At 39.0% G+C, this 21101-nt stretch overlaps 1 protein-coding gene across 2 annotated transcripts in view; it reads left to right on the plus strand.

Moving 5' to 3' along the window:
• Nucleotides 1–21101, plus strand: part of ABCC9 (ATP binding cassette subfamily C member 9) — a gene marked incomplete in the record, with an annotated part of 749052 nt that overhangs the window by 517840 nt on the left and 210111 nt on the right. For both annotated transcript variants that reach the window (XM_053719116.1, XM_053719117.1), the window contains 4 exon segments: nt 1849–2087; nt 14733–14899; nt 16755–16824; nt 17220–17377. In XM_053719116.1, the coding sequence (XP_053575091.1) occupies nt 1849–2087; nt 14733–14899; nt 16755–16824; nt 17220–17377 (634 nt within the window).

The following is a 21101-nucleotide window of genomic DNA, read 5'->3' on the forward strand; positions in this document are numbered from 1 at the left end:
TATTTATTATGCAAGTGCAGGGCAATCTCTAGCATCAGAAGAGTATTTATTATGCAAGTACAGGGCAATCTCTAGCATCAGAAGAGTATTTATTATGCAAGTACAGGGCAATCTCTAGCATCAGAAGAGTATTTATTATGCAAGTACAGGGCAATCTCTAGCATCAGAAGAGTATTTATTATGCGAGTGCAGGGCAATCTCTGGCATCAGAAGAGTATTTATTATGCAAGTGCAGGGCAATCTCTAGCATCAGAAGAGTATTTATTATACAAGTGCAGGGCAATCTCTAGCATCAGAAGAGTATTTATTATACGAGTGCAGGGCAATCTCTGGCATCAGAAGAGTATTTATTATGTGAGTGCAGGGCAATCTCTGGCATCAGAAGAGTATTTATTATACGAGTGCAGGGCAATCTCTGGCATCAGAATAGTATTTATTATGTGAGTGCAGGGCAATCTCTGGCATCAGAAGAGTATTTATTATACGAGTGCAGGGCAATCTCTAGCATCAGAAGAGTATTTATTATACGAGTGCAGGGCAATCTCTGGCATCAGAAGAGTATTTATTATACGAGTGCAGGGCAATCTCTGGCATCAGAAGAGTATTTATTATGCGAGTACAGGGCAATCTCTGGCATCAGAAGAGTATTTATTATGCAAGTGCAGGGCAATCTCTGGCATCAGAAGAGTATTTATTATGTGAGTGCAGGGCAATCTCTAGCATCAGAAGAGTATTTATTATGCGAGTGCAGGGCAATCTCTAGCATCAGAAGGGTATTTATTATACAAGTGCAGGGCAATCTCTAGCATCAGAAGAATATTTATTATGCAAGTACAGGGCAATCTCTAGCATCAGAAGAGTATTTATTATGCAAGTGCAGGGCAATCTCTAGCATCAGAAGAGTATTTATTATGCAAGTACAGGGCAATCTCTAGCATCAGAAGAGTATTTATTATGCAAGTGCAGGGCAATCTCTAGCATCAGAAGAGTATTTATTATGCAAGTACAGGGCAATCTCTGGCATTAGAAGAGTATTTATTATACGAGTGCAGGGCAATATCTGGCATTAGAAGAGTATTTATTATACGAGTGCAGGGCAATCTCTGGCATTAGAAGAGTATTTATTATACGAGTGCAGGGCAATCTCTGGCATTAGAAGAGTATTTATTATACGAGTGTAGGGCAATCTCTGGCATTAGAAGAGTATTTATTATACGAGTGCAGGGCAATCTCTGGCATTAGAAGAGTATTTATTATGCAAGTGCAGGGCAATCTCTGGCATCAGAAGAGTATTTATTATACGAGTGCAGGGCAATCTCTGACATCAGAAGAGTATTTATTATGCAAGTGCAGGGCAATCTCTGGCATCAGAAGAGTATTTATTATACGAGTGCAGGGCAATCTCTGACATCAGAAGAGTATTTATTATGCAAGTGCAGGGCAATCTCTGGCATCAGAAGAGTATTTATTATACGAGTGCAGGGCAATCTCTGGCATTAGAAGAGTATTTATTATACGAGTGCAGGGCAATCTCTGGCATTAGAAGAGTATTTATTATACGAGTGCAGGGCAATCTCTGACATTAGAAGAGTATTTATTATACGAGTGCAGGGCAATCTCTGGCATTAGAAGAGTATTTATTATACGAGTGCAGGGCAATCTCTGGCATTCGATTTGCAGCTCTGCAACGGTTTTATGGAACATAACAAATAAAATGTATTCTAAACCTTTTAAACATTCTGATTGAGATGCACTACGTCAGTTATATCCAGTGACAATGAGAGTGGGTGCAGTGTGACACTGGGCTTTGCGTTTGGTCACATGTTTTATGTTACATTTGATACACAGAGGAAGAGGAGGAGGAAGATGAGGAAGATAATATGTCTACAGTAATGCGGCTCAGGACTAAGATGCCTTGGAGGACGTGCTGGAGATACCTGACTTCGGGTGGTTACTTCTTGCTCTTCCTGATGATTATCTCTAAGCTGCTGAAACATTCAGTGATTGTGGCCATAGACTACTGGCTGGCTCACTGGACATCCAAGGCAAACAACATCAGCAATTCCACTGAGAGCGCCTACAATACGGTAATATACAGGGGCCACGGCTCCCTTCTGCTTGTTTATGTTAAGGCTGATTACTGTGTAAATAATAGTAAATGATATATGTATTGCTATACTCAATGTCATTATCTTTGTTCGTTGCACACAGTCATATTTTCTTTAATGTAATTGGCAAGAGTCCCTGAGCTAGTGACGTATGGGATATACAATCCTACCAGGAGGGGCAAAGTTTCCCAAACCTCAAAATGCCTATAAATTACACCCCTCACCACACCCACAATTCAGTTTTACAAACTTTGTCTCCTATTGAGGTAGTGAAGTAAGTTTGTGCTAAGATTTCTACGTTGATATGCGCTTCTCAGCATTGTTGAAGCCCGATTCCTCTTAGAGTACAGCGAATGTCAGAGGGACGTGAAGGGAGTATCACTTATTGAATACGATGATTTCCCTAATGGGGGTCTATTTCATAGGTTCTCTGTTATCGGTCATAGAGATTTATCTCCTACCTCCCTTTTCAGATCGACGATATACTCTCAAATTACTATCTGGCTATCTGCTATATGTGGATGGGTGTCTTTTTGGTAAGTATGTTTTTTATTACTTAAGACACCTCAGCTATGGTTTGGCACTTTATGCATTTATATAAAGTTCTAAATATATGTATTGTACTTATATTTGCCATGAGTCAGGTTCATGTATTTCCTTCTGCAGACTGTCAGTTTCATATTTGGGGAATATAAACATTTTTTTAAGACATTTTTTTCTTACCTGGGGTTTAGTCTTTTTTTCAATTGACTACTTGCAAATTGCGGGTGCGTCAAATGCTAAACTTTATTGCGTCATTCTTGGTGCGAGAATTTTTTGGCGCGAAAAATACGTCTATGACGCAAATTCTTCATTTCCGGCGTCATAGTTGACGCCGAAGCCTTACACACGGTTGCGTCATTAGTGATACAAGTCATTTTCTGTTATTATTGGCACCAAAAAAGTTTTCAGTTACGCTGTGTGTCATACTTGGCGCCAAACTTTTTCATTATTTCAATACCCCATTGATGTTTGCTTCTTGCCTTTTTCTCTATCAGAGGGCTATGCTATTTGTATTTTTTCCCATTCCTGAAACTGTCATATAAGGAAATTGATAATTTTGCTTTATATGTTGTTTTTTCTTTTACATTTTGCAAGATGTCTCAATCTGATCCTGCCTCAGAAGTTTCTGCTGGAACATTTTTGCCTGACATCGGTTCTACCAAAGCTAAGTGCATTTGTTGTAAGATTGTGGAAATTATTTCGCCGAATGTCATTTGTAATAGTTGTCATGATAAACTTTTACATGCAGATAATGTGTCCATCAGTAATAGTACATTGCCAGTTGCAGTTCCTTCAACTTCTAATGTACATGATATACCTATGAATTTTAAAGAATTTGTTTCTGATTCTATCCAAAAGACTTTGTCTGCATTTCCACCTTCTAATAAAAGTAAAAGATCTTTTAAAACTTCTCATTCAGTTGATGAAATTTCAAATGACCAATGACCAACAACATAATAATTTATCCTCTTCTGATGAGGATCTATCTGATACAGAAGATCCTTCCTCAGACATTGACACTGACAAATCTACTTATTTATTTAAAATAGAGTATATGCGTTCTTTATTAAAAGAAGTGTTAATTACTTTGGATATTGAGGTAACCGGTCCTCTTGACGTTCAGTCTAATAAACGTTTAAATGCTGTTTTTAAACCTCCTGTGGTCTCTCCAGGGGTTTTTCCTAATTCTGAGGCTATTTCTGATATGATTTCTAAGGAATGGAATAAGCCAGGTACTTATTTTATTCCTTCTTCAAGGTTTAAAAAATTGTATCCTTTACCTGCAAATTCTATAGAGTTTTGGGAAAAAATCCCCAAAGTTGATGGGGCTATTTTTACTCTTGCTAAACGTACCACTATTCCTATGGAAGATAGTACTTCCTTTAAGGATCCTTTAGATAGGAAGCTTGAATCTTATCTAAGGAAGGCCTATTTATATTCAGGTCATCTTCTTAGAACTGCAATTTCTTTGGCTGATGTTGCGGCTGCATCAACTTTCTGGTTGGAGAATTTAGCGCAAAAAGAATTGGATTCTGACATCTAGCATTATTTGCTTACTGTAATATGCTAATCATTTTATTTGTGATGCCATTTTTGATATTATCAAAATTTATGTTAGATCCATGTCTTTAGCTATACAGGGAGTGCAGAATTATTAGGCAAATGAGTATTTTGACCACATTATCCTCTTTATGCATGTTGTCTTACTCCAAGCTGTATAGGCTCGAAAGCCTACTACCAATTAAGCATATTAGGTGATGTGCATCTCTGTAATGAGAAGGGGTGTGGTCTAATGACATCAACACCCTATATCAGGTGTGCATAATTATTAGGCAACTTCCTTTCCTTTGGCAAAATGGGTCAAAAGAAGGACTTGGCAGGCTCAGAAAAGTCAAAAATAGTGAGATATCTTGCAGAGGGATGCAGCACTTTTAAGATTGCAAAGGTTCTGAAGCGTGATCATCGAACAATCAAGCGTTTCATTCAAAATAGTCAACAGGGTCGCAAGAAGCGTGTGGAAAAACCAAGGCACAAAATAACTGCCCATGAACTGAGAAAAGTCAAGCGTGCAGCTGCCAAGATGCCACTTGCCACCAGTTTGGCCATATTTCAGAGCTGCAACATCACTGGAGTGCCCAAAAGCACAAGGTGTGCAATACTCAGAGACATGGCCAAGGTAAGAAAGGCTGAAAGACGAACACCACTGAACAAGTCACACAAGCTGAAACGTCAAGACTGGGCCAAGAAATATCTCAAGACTGATTTTTCTAAGGTTTTATGGACTGATGAAATGAGAGTGAGTCTTGATGGGCCAGATGGATGGGCCCGTGGCTGGATTGGTAAAGGGCAGAGAGCTCCAGTCCGACTCAGACGCCAGCAAGGTGGAGGTGGAGTACTGGTTTGGGCTGGTATCATCAAAGATGAGCTTGTGGGGCCTTTTCGGGTTGAGGATGGAGTCAAGCTCAACTCCCAGTCCTACTGCCAGTTTCTGGAAGACACCTTCTTCAAGCAGTGGTACAGGAAGAAGTCTGCATCCTTCAAGAAAAACATGATTTTCATGCAGGACAATGATCCATCACACGCGTCCAAGTACTCCACAGCGTAGCTGGCAAGAAAGGGTATAAAAGAAGAAAATCTAATGACATGGCCTCCTTGTTCACCTGATCTGAACCCCATTGAGAACCTGTGGTCCATCATCAAATGTGAGATTTACAAGGAGGGAAAACAGTACACCTCTCTGAACAGTGTCTGGGAGGCTGTGGTTGCTGCTGCACGCAATGTTGATGGTGAACAGATCAAAACACTGACAGAATCCATGGATGGCAGGCTTTTGAGTGTCCTTGCAAAGAAAGGTGGCTATATTGGTCACTGATTTGTTTTTGTTTTGTTTTTGAATGTCAGAAATGTATATTTGTGAATGTTGAGATGTTATATTGGTTTTACTGGTAAAAATAAATAATTGAAATGGGTATATATTTGTTTTTTGTTAAGTTGCCTAATAATTATGCACAGTAATAGTCACCTGCACACACAGATATCCCCCTAAAATAGCTATAACTAAAAACAAACTAAAAACTACTTCCAAAACTATTCAGCTTTGATATAAATGAGTTTTTTGGGTTCATTGAGAACATGGTTGTTGTTCAATAATAAAATTAATCCTCAAAAATACAACTTGCCTAATAATTCTGCACTCCCTGTATTAGCTAGAAGAGCTTTGTGGCTTAAATCTTGGAATGCTGATATGACATCTAAATCTAGATTATTATCTCTTTCTTTCCAAGGTTATAATTTATTTAGTTCTCAGTTGGATTCTATTATCTCAACTGTCACTGGGGGAAAGGGAGTTTTTTGCCTCAGGATAAAAAACCTAAGGGTAAATCTAAGGCTTCTAACCGTTTTCGTTCCTTTCGTAAAAATAAGGAACAAAAACTTAATCCTTCCCCCAAGGAATCTGTTTCCAATTGGAAGCCTTCCTCAAATTGGAATAAATCCAAGCCATTTAAGAAACCAAAGTCAGCCCCTAAGTCTGCATGAAGGTGCAGCCCTCATTCCAGCTCAGCTGGTAGGGGGCAGCTTAAGGTTTTTCAAGGATATTTGGATAAATTCTGTCCAAAATCAATGGATTCAGAGCATTGTCTCTCAAGGGTATCGAATAGGATTCAGAGTAAGACCTCCTGTGAGAAGATTTTTTCTCTCACGTATCCCAGCAAATCCAGTAAAAGTTCAGGCTTTCCTGAAATGTGTTTCAGACCTGGAGTCTTCAGGGGTATTCATGCCAGTTCCTTTTCAGGAACAAGGTTTGGGGTTTTATTCAAATCTATTCATTGTCCCAAAGAAGGAATATTTATTCAGACCAGTCCTGGATCTGAAAATTTTGAATCGTTATGTAAGAGTAACAATTTTCAAGAGGGTGACTATAGGGACTATTCTGCCTTTTGTTCAGTGAGGACATTATATGTCCACAATAGACTTGCAGGATGCATACCTTCATATTCCGATTCATCCAGAACATTATCAGTTTCTGAGATTCTCTTTTCTAGACAAGCATTACCAATTTGTTGCTCTTCCATTTGGCCTAGCAACAGCTCCAAGAATCTTTTCAAAGGTTCTAGGTGCCCTACTCTCTGTAATCAGAGAACAGGGTATTGTGGTGTTTCCTTATTTGGATGATATCTTGGTACTAGCTCAGTATTTACGTTCTGCAGAATCTCACACAAATCAACTAGTGTTGTTTCTTCGGAAACATGGTTTAAGGATCAATTTACCAAAATGTTTCTTGATTCCTCACACAAGGGTCACCTTTTTAGGCTTCCAGATAAATTCAGTGTCCATGGCTTTGTCTCTAACAGACAAGAGACATTTAAAATTGGTTGCAGCCTGCCGGCACCTTCAGTCTCAGTCATTCCCTTCAGTGGCTATGTGCATGGAAGTTTTAGGTCTCATGACTTCAGCATCGGACGCGATCCCCTTTGCTTGTTTTCACATAAGACCTCTACAGCTTAGTATGCTGAACCAATGGTGCAGGGATTATACAAAGATATCACAATTAATATCCTTAAATCCCAATGTACGACACTCTCTGACGTGGTGGATAGATCACCATTGTTTAGTTCAAGGTCCTCTTTTGTTCAGCCAACCTGGACTGTGATCACAACAGATGCGAGTCTTTCAAGTTGGGGAGCTGTTTGGGGATCTCTGACAGCACAAGGGGTTTGGAAATCTCAAGAGGCGAGATTACCAATAAATATTTTAGAACTCCGTGCAATTCTCAGAGCTCTTCAGCTTTGGCCTCTGTTAAAGAGAGAACCGTTCATTTGTTTCCAGACAGACAATATCACAACAGTGGTATATGTCAATCATCAGGGTGGGACTCACAGTCCTCAAGCTATGAAAGAAGTATCTCGGATACTTGCTTGGGCGGAATCCAGCTCCTGTCTAATCTCTGTGGTGCATATCCCAGGTGTAGACAATTGGGAGGCGGATTATCTCAGCCATCAGACTTTACATCCAGGGGAGTGGTCTCTCCATCCAGATGTGTTTTCTTAGATTGTTCAGATGTGGGGTCTTCCAAAGATAGATCTCATGGCCTCTCATCTAAACAAGAAACTTCCCAGATTCCAGGGATGTTCAGGCGGAAGCAGTGGATGTGCTGACACTTCCTTGGTGTTATCATCCTGCTTACATTTTTCCGCCTCTAGTTCTCCTTCCAAGAGTGATCTCCTAGATCATCATGGAACAATCATTTGTGTTGCTGGTGGCTCCAGCATGACCACACAGGCTTTGGTATGCGGATCTGATTCGGATGTCCAGTTGCCAGCCTTGGCCACTTCCATTAAGGCCAGACCTACTGTCTCAAGGTCCTTTTTTCCATCAGGATCTCAAATCATTAAATTTGAAGGTATGGAAATTGAACGCTTAGTACTAAGTCATAGAGGTTTCTCTGACTCAGTGATTAATATTATGTTACAAGCTCGTAAATTTGTCTCTAGAAAGATTTTATTTATAAGAGTTTGGAAGACTTACATTTCATGGTGTTCTTCTCATAAATTCTCTTAGCATTCTTTTAGAATTCCTAGAATTTTCCAGTTTCTTCAGGATGGTTTGGATAAGGGTTTGTCTGCAAGTTCCTTGAAGGGACAAATCTCTGCTCTTTCTGTTTTATTTTACAGAAAGATTGCTAAACTTCCTGATATTCACTGTTTTGTACAGGCTTTAGTCCGTATTAAGCCTGTCATTAAATCAATTTCTCCTCCTTGGAGTCTTAATTTGGTTCTGAAGGCTTTAGAGGCTCCTCCATTTGAGCCTATGCATTCTTTGGACATTAAACTACTTTCTTGGAAAGTGTTGTTCCTTTTGGCCATCTCTTCTGCTAGAAGAGTTTCTGAGCTATCTGCTCTTTCTTGTGAGTCTCCTTTTCTGATTTTTCATCAGGATAAGGCAGTTTTGCAGACTTCTTTTCAATTTTTACCTAAGGTTGTGAATTCTAACAACATTAATAGAGAAATTGTTGTCCCTTCCTTGTGTCCTAATCCTAAGAATTCTTTGGAAAGACCCTTACATTCTTTGGATGTGGTAAGAGCTTTGAAATATTATGTGGAAGCTACTAAAGATTTCAGGAAGACTTCCAGTCTATTTGTTTTATTTTCTGGTCCTAGGAAAGGTCAGAAGGCTTATGCTATTTCCTTGGCTTCTTGGTTGAAACTTTTGATTCATCAAGCTTATTTGGAGTAGGGTCAGGCCCCGCCTCAGAGAATTACAGCTCATTCTACTAGATCAGTCTCCACTTCATGGGCCTTTAAGAATGAAGCTTCAGTTGATCAGATTTGCAAAGCGGCAACTTGGTCCTCTTTGCATACATTTACTAAATTCTACCGTTTTGATGTATTTGCTTCTTCAGAAGCAGTTTTTGGTAGAAAAGTTCTTCAGGCAGCTGTTTCAGTTTGATTCTTCTGCTTTTGATTTAAGTTTTTTTCTTTCATTTATGAGAATAAACTTATTTTTTTGGGTTGTGGATTAATTTTTTCAGCGGAAAATGGCTATTTTTATTTTCATCCCTCCCTCTCTAGTGACTCTTGCGTGGAGTTCCACATCTTGGGTATTGCTATCCCATACGTCACTAGCTCATGGATTCTTGCCAATTACATGAAAGAAAACATAATTTATGTAAGAGTCCATGAGGCCCACCCTTTTTATGGTGGTTATGATTTTTTGTATAAAGCACAATTATTTCCAAATGTCTTTTGTTGATGCTTTCTACTCCTTTCTTTATCACCCCACTGCTTGGCTATTCGTTAAACTGAATTGCGGGTGTGGTGAGGGGTGTATTTATAGGCATTTTGAGGTTTGGGAAACTTTGCCCCTCCTGGTAGGATTGTATATCCCATACGTCACTAGCTCATGGACTCTTGCCAATATGAAAGAAATGAATTTATCAGGTAAGTTCTTACATAAATTATGTTATTTTTCGATTAAACAGTTGTGTTAATGCTGGAATTATATCAAAAAGGTATTCTCCTAAATTATGACATTTTTGTGAGCATCTGTTGCATACAAAGTGACTCTTGTGGGGCCGATTCATCATGGCCCCACAAGACCACTGCTCCTTAACTCTTCCGCCTGCTCTGAGGCTGCGGACATCAATCCGCCCGATCGCATCTGATCGGGTTGATTGACACTCCCTGCTAGCGGGTGGCATTGCACAAGCAGTTCACTAGAACTGCTTGTGCAATGTTAAATGCCGACAGTGTATGCTGTCATCATTCAGCGATGCCTGGCAGACATGATACGCTACATCGTATCATGTCTACCAGACATTGATAATTTGGCCCCTAAGTACGGACTGGAATGCATCATGGGACATCTCTATAATAATTATATTTGAAATTCTGTGTGAGGGAGTTTAGGTTTGATTGGGAACTTATGTAAATGTTTTTATACAAATGCAGCTATGTGGGCTCATGTTATGTGGTTGTGAGTACTCTGTGTGTCTATGTAGTATCTTTGTGTGTGTGTGTATACACTGTGTATATGTAGTATGACTTTCACTTATATACGTATGCTACTAAAACTCAAAATATCTGGGACCCCACTCCCACAGTCCTCTGCTGGTGCTCAGAATGTTTTCACTTATATTTTTATCCTTTATTTCAGCAACCACTGCTAATTTTTTTCACCATACGATTTTTCTATATAAATGCCAATTTTCACAAAGATTGGAGCATCCGTTTTTGCTGTAGTTTCAGCTAATGTTTTTAAAGTTATAAGATATGGAAAAGTACTTTTTTCAACACTGAAATGGGCATAATATTTATATGCTAAATCATATAAAAGTGATGCAGTATAACTGTCAATTGACAAAAAGGAAGATATTTTACCTTAACATTTCTTTAGCTCGCAATAGTAAGTGCTCAGAGAACAGCTACTGTCAGCTACAAAAAACACAACAGCCAATAAGCTTAATCAGTGCTAAGCTCATGCTTTGCTTTACTAGGATCTCATGAGATTTTACTGAAATCTCGAGAGATTTCATAATAAACTTCCGTAAACTGAGTGGGAAATAACATGACTGTGCCTGTACATGCCAGATGCAAGCTCTCTTGCAAGTCCTGAGACTAGTATCCTGATTGGCTGCTTAAAGTCCCTTACAATGGAATGTGGCTACTGAGGAAATTTTGTTGTAAAATATTTTCCTTTTTTACATAGAGATGTTCAGGTATGTTTTATTCAGTTTTTTTACAGATATGCTGCATTGCTTTCAACTGCTACATTTGGGTATCATGTCCTTTTAATAATTCTAAAATAATCATTCAGTTTAATCACATTTTTTTCTACAGAATTACCAGATTTCAATTAAATTAATTTACACAAGAAGTTACAAGATTGAACAGTCCGGCATTATTATACTGGGAAAAAAGAAAAAAAAAATGAGAAGCTTATACAGTACAATTTCATTACCACAAATAGATATAACAGTGCAGAAGTGTGAACAGTCAACACTTGGAGGGGTGTTAGTGATTTACTCAATAAAGCTCCATATATGCACACATGATAGGGGAGGGTCTGACACAAGTCTTGTGGGGGGTCACAGGTGTTTTGTGGATAGAGTCAGGTTTGGTCTTCAGTGGCGGTCCTCAGCTACGGCGGACCAGAGTGGCGTGGAGGCTCCTCTTCATCTGATCTCCGTCGTACACTGAAAATTGAATGCAAGGTACCGCATTAAATTTGGAGTACCTTGCATTCCTATTGGCTGAAATTTTGAAATCAGCCAAAAGGATTACAGCTTCTGAAATCCTATTGGCTTTTCAAATCAGCCAATAAGATTTCAGTAGCTCTCATCCTATCGGCTGATATTGAAATTTCAGCCAATAGGAATGCAAGGTACCCCAATAAATAAGGGGTATCTTGCATTTAATCTTTAGTGTGCGGTGGACGATCGCATGAAGAGAAGCCTCCACAACGCTTTGGACCACCGCTGCTGAAGACCGCCGCTGAGGACTGCTGCTGAGAACCGATGCAGAGGATCGCCTCTGAGGATCCATGCATTGGGGAAGCCAGCTCTGCACCTCCGCTCTGCGCCACCTTTGCTCCGGATGAAGACAGAAGATGATGGAGCCGCCTGGAAGAAGACCTCCGCCAGACTTCAGGAACAGTGAGTACCTATTTGGGGGTTAGATTTAGGATTTTTTTTAAAAAAATTTTTAAGGTTAGGGATTTAATGAGCTTGTAAAAGAGCTGAATGCCCTTTTAAGGGCAGTAAAATAACTAAATGTCTTTTTAAGGGCAATGCCCATACAAATGCCCCTTTAGGTGCAATGGGTAGTTTAGGTTTTTTTTAATGTTAGGTTTTTTATTTTGTTTTGTTTTTACTGTTAGGGGGGACTTAGTATTTTTTAAATGTAAAACAGCTGTTTAACTTAGGGCAATGCCCTACAAAAGGCCCTTTTAAGGGCTATTGGTAGTTTAGATTAGGGGGTGTTTTTATATGGGGGGGCTTTTTATTTTCATAGGGATTAGGTGTAATGTTTTTTATTTTTGATAATTTTGTTTATTTTTTTCTGTAATTTTAGACTTTTTTATTTTTTGTAATTTTAGATATTTTTTTGTAATTTAATGTTAAGTTTTATTTTAATTGTAATTGGGGTTAATTTAGGGGGTGTTAGGTTAGGGGGCTTAGTAATTAAATTACTTATTTGCGTTGTGGGGGGTTGGTGTTTTAGGAGTTAATAGGTTAATTAGGTTTATTGAGATGTGGGGGGTTGGCGGTTAAGGGGTTAATAGGTTAATTTGGTTTATTGCGATGTGGGGGGTTGACAGTTTAGGGGTTAATAGGTTACTTAGGTTTATTGCAATGTGGGGGTTGGCAGTTTAGGGGTTAATAGGTTAATTTGGTTTATTGCGATGTTGGGGGTAACAGTTTAGGGGTTAATAGGTTAATTAGGTTTATTGTGATGTGGGGGTTGGCGGTTTAGGGGTTAATAGGTTAGTTAGGTTTATAGCGATGTGGGGGGTTGGCAGGGGTTAATATTTTAATTATGTTATTTGCGTTGTTTAATTTGCAGATTAGGGGGTTAATTACTTTATTATTTTGCAAAGTGGGGGTTAGCGGTTTAGGTGTTTGTTAATACTTTGTGCGAGAGGTAATTTTTTTTCTTATACTTTGTGCGGGCGGTTAGGTTTATTTAATTTTTGTGCAGGCGGTTCGTTTTTGTTTTTTATTTCTTGCGGGCGGTTATGTGTTTTTTTTGTTATTTCGTGCGTGCGGTTGCGTGTGTTTTTTTTTTGTAAAGGTTTTATTTGCCTACGCTGCATCTCTGTGGATTCCGAAAATGGCAGGGTGATGAAAGAATCCACCTGCGGTGGATTCTTTCACCACCCTTCCTCTTTCGGAATTATTGTTACATTTATTTTTATACGTAATATTTATTGCTGCCCCAGGCATAGGTTATGTGCTTGATTATATATTTATAAGAAGAACATATTGAAATATAATTAAGAACATAACTCCAACCTCCAACCACTAAACATTACATATAAAAAGACATTTAAAAAGAGAAAAGCTTGCATTGTTGGCAAACTTTAAAGGGACAGTCAACACCAGAATTTTTGTTGTTTAAAAAGAAAGATAGTCCCTTAATTACCCATTCCCCAGTTTTGCATAACTAACACAGTTATAATAATACATGTTTTACCTCTGTAATTACCTTGTATCTAAGCTTCTGCTTTCTGCCCCCTTATTTCAGTTATTTTGACAGACTTGCATTTTAGCCAATCAGTGCTAACTACTAGGTCACTTCCCGTGCATGAGCTCAATGTTATCTATATGAAAAACATGAACTAATGCCCTCTAGTGGTCAAAATGCTTTCAGATTAGAGGCAGTCTTCAAGGTCTTAGAAATTAGCATATGAACCTCCTAGGTTTTGCTTTCAACTAAGAATACCAAAAGAACAAAGCAAAATTTGTGATAAAAGTAAATTGGGAAGTTGCTTAAAATTACATGCCCTATTTAAATAATGAAGCTTTTTTTGGACTTGACTGTCCCTTTAAGATCGCAATGGAAAAGATGCCTCAAAAAGCTTATTTTCCCGCTTTTACACCTAGTTGAACAGCCGTAATGTTTGAGACCTTATCGTCAGCTTCCGACTGTGTTTTACCTGATTGTGCATTTGATGGAAACCGTGTGTAAAATTGTGCTTTTGGGCTTCTATTATTTATTATCTATTATTATTATTTTATATTATTTTTTTCGGCACATGGTAATGATGAGAAATGCCGCATCAGAAACTGTCAATAAAGGTAATGGCTTCTGACAGCAGTTTTTCGTTTTGTTACCTCGTGCAAACCCAATTGCGGCTCAATGGAAACAAGCCCAATGTTGGCAGGGGCAGAACTACCATGGGTGCCGCAGGTGCACCAGAGACTAAGTGCTGAGGGCCCCATAGCAACCAGTCTTAATTCCAGAGACTGCTCTATTAGAGACTATTTGAAATCAAATAAAAATCATTAAGGGACAGACCATGCCCTACCCATATATATATATATATATATATATATATACGCCCATGGGACTCCCTGACACTCTCATGGACCGGTCCGCCTGTAACCCTACCCCTCTTCCAATCCAATAACTACCACCCCTCTTCCTGTGACCCCACACTTCTGCTTGTAACCCAACCCCTCTGCCTGTAACCCCAACCTTCTGCATGTAACCCCACTCCTCTTCCTGTAACAACACCCCCTGTCTGTACCCCAACTCCCCTGCCTGTAACCCCACCCCTGTGCCTATAACCAAACCCCTCTTCATGTAACCCCATCCCTCTTCCTGTAACTTTACCCCTGTACCCATAACCCCACCCTGCTGCCTGTAACCCCACCCCTTTGCCTGTAACCCTGCCTCACATGCACAAAGTCCCACCTACACATTCCTAGTAGGGCATTGCCTACAAGCTTTTCCCCTTCCACACATCAGAAATCCTTCATCAGATGTTGGGGGTGTGATGAAGCTTGCAGTATTTATGTGTATATTTCCAGCTGTTTTGTTCTTGTACCTATTAGTTTAATGCAATGTCTTTCCTTTGCAGACGGAAGCCAGAGACCGGCCACACTACGTCGCTTGGTTCAGTTTTCTCAGTGCATTAGGTATTATCTTGTGCCTTATTACATCGCTCACTGTGGAGTGGATGGGACTCACTGCGGCCAAAAACCTTCATGACAATCTCCTGAAAAAGATTATTCTGGCTCCCATTAGGTAAATGCTACAGACACCGCTAATTAGTACCTGTTAATAAATGGAATGCGAAAATGTCTAAAAAGCACATTTATTGAGGTCACGGGATTTGCTGGGCCGCAAAAAGTAACAGTTTTGCAAATACTGCTGCTATATATATAGCTGAAGACGTGCACACTCCTATGCCTACCTCAGTATGTTTTCATGGAAAACGGCTAACAAAGGTGACCAAGAGAAAGATTTAGTAATAAAAGTAAACTGAAAATTGTATGCTCTGTCTAAATCATGAGTGACCATTAAAACAGTAGACTTGCATAATAAATAAATGCATAATAAAAAGATAATGTAAAAGCACTTTGTTTGAATTTTACATGAGAAGTAAATTTTTAGTTACTTTTTCCTTCCCCATGGATCATGTGACACCCATCAGCCAATCACAAAATGCATATATGATTATATTGTGCACATGCTCAGCAAGAGCTGGTGCCTCAGAAAGTGAGCAGACACAGGCAGTGCCTAGTGTAAATAGCCCAACTCTGCGAGTATAACTGATCAGACCTCAACTATACTCTTAGTGAATCAAAGGAGTGCAATATATACATAGTCAAACATTGAAAACCTTTCAGGGAAAGATCACACAAGCTTAACCTAAAGGGATGAAAGAGATGATGTGACAGAGACAATCACGTTTTAAATTTTTTCAAACAAGAGAAATATCAGAAGTGAGCATATAAAAAGAGTATATATGCACAGTTAGGTAATGGAAGTGAACTGGAAATGTGTTTAAATTGTATGCTCTATCTGAATCAAGAACGTTTAATTTGGGCTTTAGTGTTACATTGAGCAGTGATCCTCAGTTCATATTGAGGGTCCTGATGCTTTCTGGTAGACATGCTCTGCTGCGTGCTTATCTCTTGATCAGTGCATTCTGGGAAATGTGCCAGTGCTCATTTCACCAAACAATGTGACCACCAATACGTACTTCACATGTTCTTGTCAGGTGTCCCACATCTCATGGGATTGTCATAGGCTATTTGGTATGGAATGCTTCTTGCCCGCAGCCCCTTGGTGTTGGGTCTACGAGACTGACACACCTGGTCCGCCTTGACATGCCCACTGTTCCCTCGAAACCTTGCACTTCTTTGCCATTGCCAGCAATTTCTTAACCACATGCTGGAAATCATGCAGCAGACTTTGGGTGGTAAATAATTACAGAGGGATGTTGCATCAAGAAATATAAAAGTGGTATTTGAAATGATCAGTGTTGCAGTTAAAAACAGGAGTTACAATCACGCAGCTGTTTGATTTAGTAATGGAAGACTTATATGTCAACAAATTAGACAAGGCCATTTTTGCATTAGAATTTTCCTTTAAAGGGATACTAAACCTACATTTTTCATTTCATGAATCAGATAGAGCATGCAATTCTATACAACTTTCTAATTTACTCCTATTATCAATTTTAAATTGTTCTCATGTTATCTTTCTTTGAAAAAGCAGGAATCTAAGCTAAGGAGAAGGTCTATTTTTGGTTCAGCACCTGGGTTGCGCTTGCTGATTGGTGGCAAAATGTAGCCACCAATGAGCAAGTGCTATCCAGGGTTCTAAGCCAAAAATAGGCCAACTCCTTAGCTTAGAATCCTACTTTTTCAAATAAAGATAACATGAGAACAAAGAAAAATTGATAATAGGAGTAAATTAGAAAGTTGCTGAAAATTGCTGCTCCATCTGAATCATGAAAGAAAAAAAGGTTTATCTCTTTGCTTCCCTACAGCTTATGATGGTAAACATACTAATTATTGTGTTATGTCTCCTGCATTTCTCATACAACTATTACTTAACGTTTTTCTTCCTCTGTGATTTTTTTTTCCTATAGGTTCTTTGACACAACCCCACTGGGCCTCATCTTAAATAGATTTTCTGCTGATACGAACATTATTGATCAGGTGAGGATGTGAGCAGACAAAGGCATTGCATTGTGTAAATAGCCCAACTCTGCGAGTATAACTGATAAGACCTCAACTATTCTCCTAGTTACTCAAAGGAGTGAATATGCAGATAGTCAACCATAGTAGAACTAAGATCACATAAGCTTAACTTGTACAAACTATAAGTATGAGAGAGATGATGTGATAGAGACAATCAAAGGTTTTAAAGCATTTTTCATACAAACAGAAATATCTGAAACAGTAGTATCATGGGGAGGGGGGGGGGGGGGCTGTTACAAGAATACATTCCCTACACAGATGATAGAAATATGTGTAACAGAATGATTTAGTTTTGGCTGTGCATATGGTATTCTAATACATTTTTTTTTATTTTCATTATTTGTCTGCAATAGCACATTCCGCCTACTCTGGAGTCTCTTACCAGATCCACCTTGCTATGCCTCTCAGCCATTGGCGTTATCTCTTATGCAACGCCAATCTTTCTGGTTGCTCTTGTACCTTTGGGGATCGCTTTTTATTTTATCCAGAAATATTTCAGAGTTGCATCAAAGTAAGTACAGCCTGACAGTCTGTAAAGAACACAAAACCATGACCAACTATTAGACAAAATAAATTTAAAGCTCATTAAGGGCCAGATTACAAGTGGAGCAGTATTTAACGCTCCCACTTGTTCACTAACTCTGCTAGAAATAAGCTGTTTGTGTGCCTAGGGTAGTGCTCATATTACAAGTTTTTCGGTCACTTGCTAAAATCCAAAGTTAAGATATTGTGCGCTCATTCCCCCATAGAAGTCAATGGAGAAAAACAAACAAACAAAAAAAAAACACCCTACTCATGCACAATCCTGATTGCATATTCGCAAGTGCGCTGACCGGACATGAAAATATAAATATTTCACATTCCAATGTTCTTCATAGAAAAGAATATGTTCTATGTATTCATAAATACATATTTCTATATATGACAGTATTTTGGTACAATATCTATCTACTGTATCTATCTATCTATCTATCTATCTATCTATATATCTATCTATCTATCTATCTATCTATCATCTATCTATCTATCTATCTATCTATCTATTTATAAATACATAGAACATATTCCCCTATGTGCAAAATGTTGGAATGTATAATATTTACAAAATACATACCATAACACTATTAAATATGAATGTTGCATAAATATGTTTTTATATGTTTTCATCTACTTGACTGTAAAGGACTCCAATGCGCTTATAACGTTTATATGTGTGTACATATGTATTAATGTGTTTATATGTCTGTACTTGTCTTCGGAAACCAGTTAAAGTCTTGTGCACTTCTTCGGTATCTCAATTGCCAGAGGAGTACCGAGAGCTCCTAGACGTTTTTGACAAGGTGCGTGCTATTACGTTGCCTCCTCACCGGTCTTACGATTGTGCCATAGACATGCAACCCGGAGCCATTCCTCCTCGGGGCTAGGTTTACCCTCTGTCTGTTGCGGATAATTGTGCTATGGAGGAGTATGTTGCCGACACTCTGTCGCAGGGGATCATCCGCAAACCCTGCTGTCCTGCAGGGGCTTGTGAAGAAAAAGGGTGGCGAGTTAAGACCATGCATTGATTATAGGGGTCTTATTCGTCTTACCATTAAGGATGCTTACCCTATTCCGCTCATTGCAGAATTCTTTGACCGCCTCAAGGGAGCTACGGTCTTTACTAAACTTGATTTGAGAGGAGCGTACAATCTCGTTAGGATCAAGGAGGGCCACGAAAGGAAAACAGCATTTAACACCAGGAGTGGGCATTTATTAATGATGTCCTACAAGATATGTTGCAACAGTGCATTGTGGTATACTTAGACGACATCCTCATACACTCACCCACACTTGAGACTCATCATTCTGGTGTTACACAGGTTCTTTAGAGACTACGTGAGAACGGCCTGTTTTGTAAACTCGAGAAATGTGAATTCCATCAGACTCAAGTAACCTTCCTAGGTTATGTTATCTCTGTTGCAGGGTTCTCCATGGATCCTGACAAGTTATCTGCAGTTCTGCAGTGGCCTCGCCCAGTTGGTCTTCAGTCTATTCAACATTTTTTGGGGTTCGACAATTACTATAGAAAGTTTATTAAAAACTTTTCTTCCTTAGTCAAACCTATCACAGAACGAGTAGTTAGTAGACTGAGCGCTAGTATTCTACAGCCTTAAGCTCACTTGCAAGAGTCCCCTAGTAGACTTGGGAAGTGGCTGATAGTGTGTGATAGAGTGAGCGCTAAAAAGCTAAAAAGGCATGTATAGAGTATAGGTGTGTTGAAATTAAAACATATTTATTACAATATAAAATGGAAATACAATTAAAACCATCCTAAAATCTCCATGGATCCATGAGATAAAAAATATATAAAAAAATATATAAAAAATTACAGTGTATTACATATATCCTTCTGGGGTTGAGATAGATAAAATGGTTATACAGGTACAATATGAGCACAGGTAAAACAATTCTATAAACGACAAATCTGAAGTGTAGTGTCCTAGGTAAACGTGGAAAATGTACAAAATATAAAATATGAAATTATAAAAATACAACTGTGATGATCGGATGAGTCCGGTGTGGTTGGTAAAAAACAATTGTCTCTTAAAAATAAATGTCTCTTAAAAATATACAGTGTTCCAACAATTAGTGAGTCAATGTGTGTGGTGAATCCTAGGTGATTAAATCCAATCTGATCAAAAAAACTTCCAAAAAACTTCCAAAAATAACTCCAATAACTGTGTTGAAGGTGATAAACGTGAAATAGAAAAAAAATACAAAAGTAGAACAATGTGGCGACTTAGGTCCAGAATCTTCCTCCTAGACATGTGGGTAAAATAAAATACAATGGTGCAATAACGTCTAAATTCAGTATAAGATAATCAGAAATGTGCTCACCAGTATGTCGACGCGTTTCGGCCCTCCTAGGCCTTTATCAAGACAATACTGGTCTGTTTGTCTCTGGGAGCTTTATATCCTAATGGTTTAGGTGATTGGCTCTAATTTTGCGCCAAAACTGAAGGTCTGCCCTTTCCTGTTTGGCCCAGTGTTATGAGGGAAATGGGATTTGTCTTTTCGTATATTGTTTTATTAAATGTAATTGTTGTGTTCTTTTAGCGTAATTTACATCTAATTCTTTTTTGTGTATATTTATATTTGTTTGCGACTCTTATTGGTCTGATTTGGGATATTTCATACAATTCTTCTTTTTCGTATTTGCCCCACTTCCGGATTTGTTAGACTTACTGGCTCTTCCGGTTCCTTAATCAATAGTCTGGCATCCGGTTTCGCCCATATTATGACCCATAAAGAGAATGATCCACTCCATTGGTCACCTATGCCATTAAGGCCTTTGATAGTCTTAAGACTGCCTTAGCTGCTGCTCCAGTTCTGGCTCATCCTAACCCTGTCCTGCCTTTCGTTCTTGAGGTTGATGCATCTGAGACTGGAGTAGGTGCCCTGTTGTCTTCACATCCTATGCCTGACGGTTCCTTGCATCTGTGTGGTTTCTTCTCTAAGAAATTTTCTCCAGCGGAGTGCAATTATGAAATTGGCGACAGGGAATTACTGGCCATAATTTTGGCACTCAAGGAATGGAGGCATCTACTCGAGGGTACTAGCATGCCAGTGCTCATTCTTACTGACCACAAGAATTTAACTTGTCTATCTGAAGCAAAATGTTTGTCGTCCCAACAGGCCAGATGGGTGCTATTTTTGTCTCGGTTTAATTATGTGGTCTCCTACCTGCCTGGTAGTAAGAATGTAAGGGGTGATGCCCTCTCTTGACAATTTTCGCCTCTGTCCAAGGAGGAGTCTGTACCTACTCCAGTTATACCTCCTGACCATATTTTGGCTACCATACATACTAATTTGACTTCTCCCTTGGGGGAGGAGATCCTGGCTGCACAAACCAATGCACCTCCTGAGAGACCTAGTGGTAAGTATTTTGTTCCTGAGAATCTTTGAACTAAACTTTTGCACACTTACCACTATCCTAAAGCCGCAGGTCACCCAGGCAAGAACCAAATGATTTGGTCTGTCACTCGACAATTCTGGTGGCCAGCTCTTTGTTCTGATGTTGCTGCATATGTTGCCTCCTGCTCCTGTTTGTGCACAGAATAAGACTCCTCGACGTCCTCCTGTGGGTCTTCTTCAACCTATTGCTAATGGTGAGCGTCCTTGGACACATCTTTCCATGGACTTCATTGTTGAGCTCTCTGTTTCCAATGGCAATACTGTTATCCTTATGATGGTTC

This window comes from Bombina bombina, chromosome 6 (genome assembly GCF_027579735.1).
Source record: "Bombina bombina isolate aBomBom1 chromosome 6, aBomBom1.pri, whole genome shotgun sequence".
In the NCBI taxonomy this organism is placed as follows: domain Eukaryota; kingdom Metazoa; phylum Chordata; class Amphibia; order Anura; family Bombinatoridae; genus Bombina; species Bombina bombina.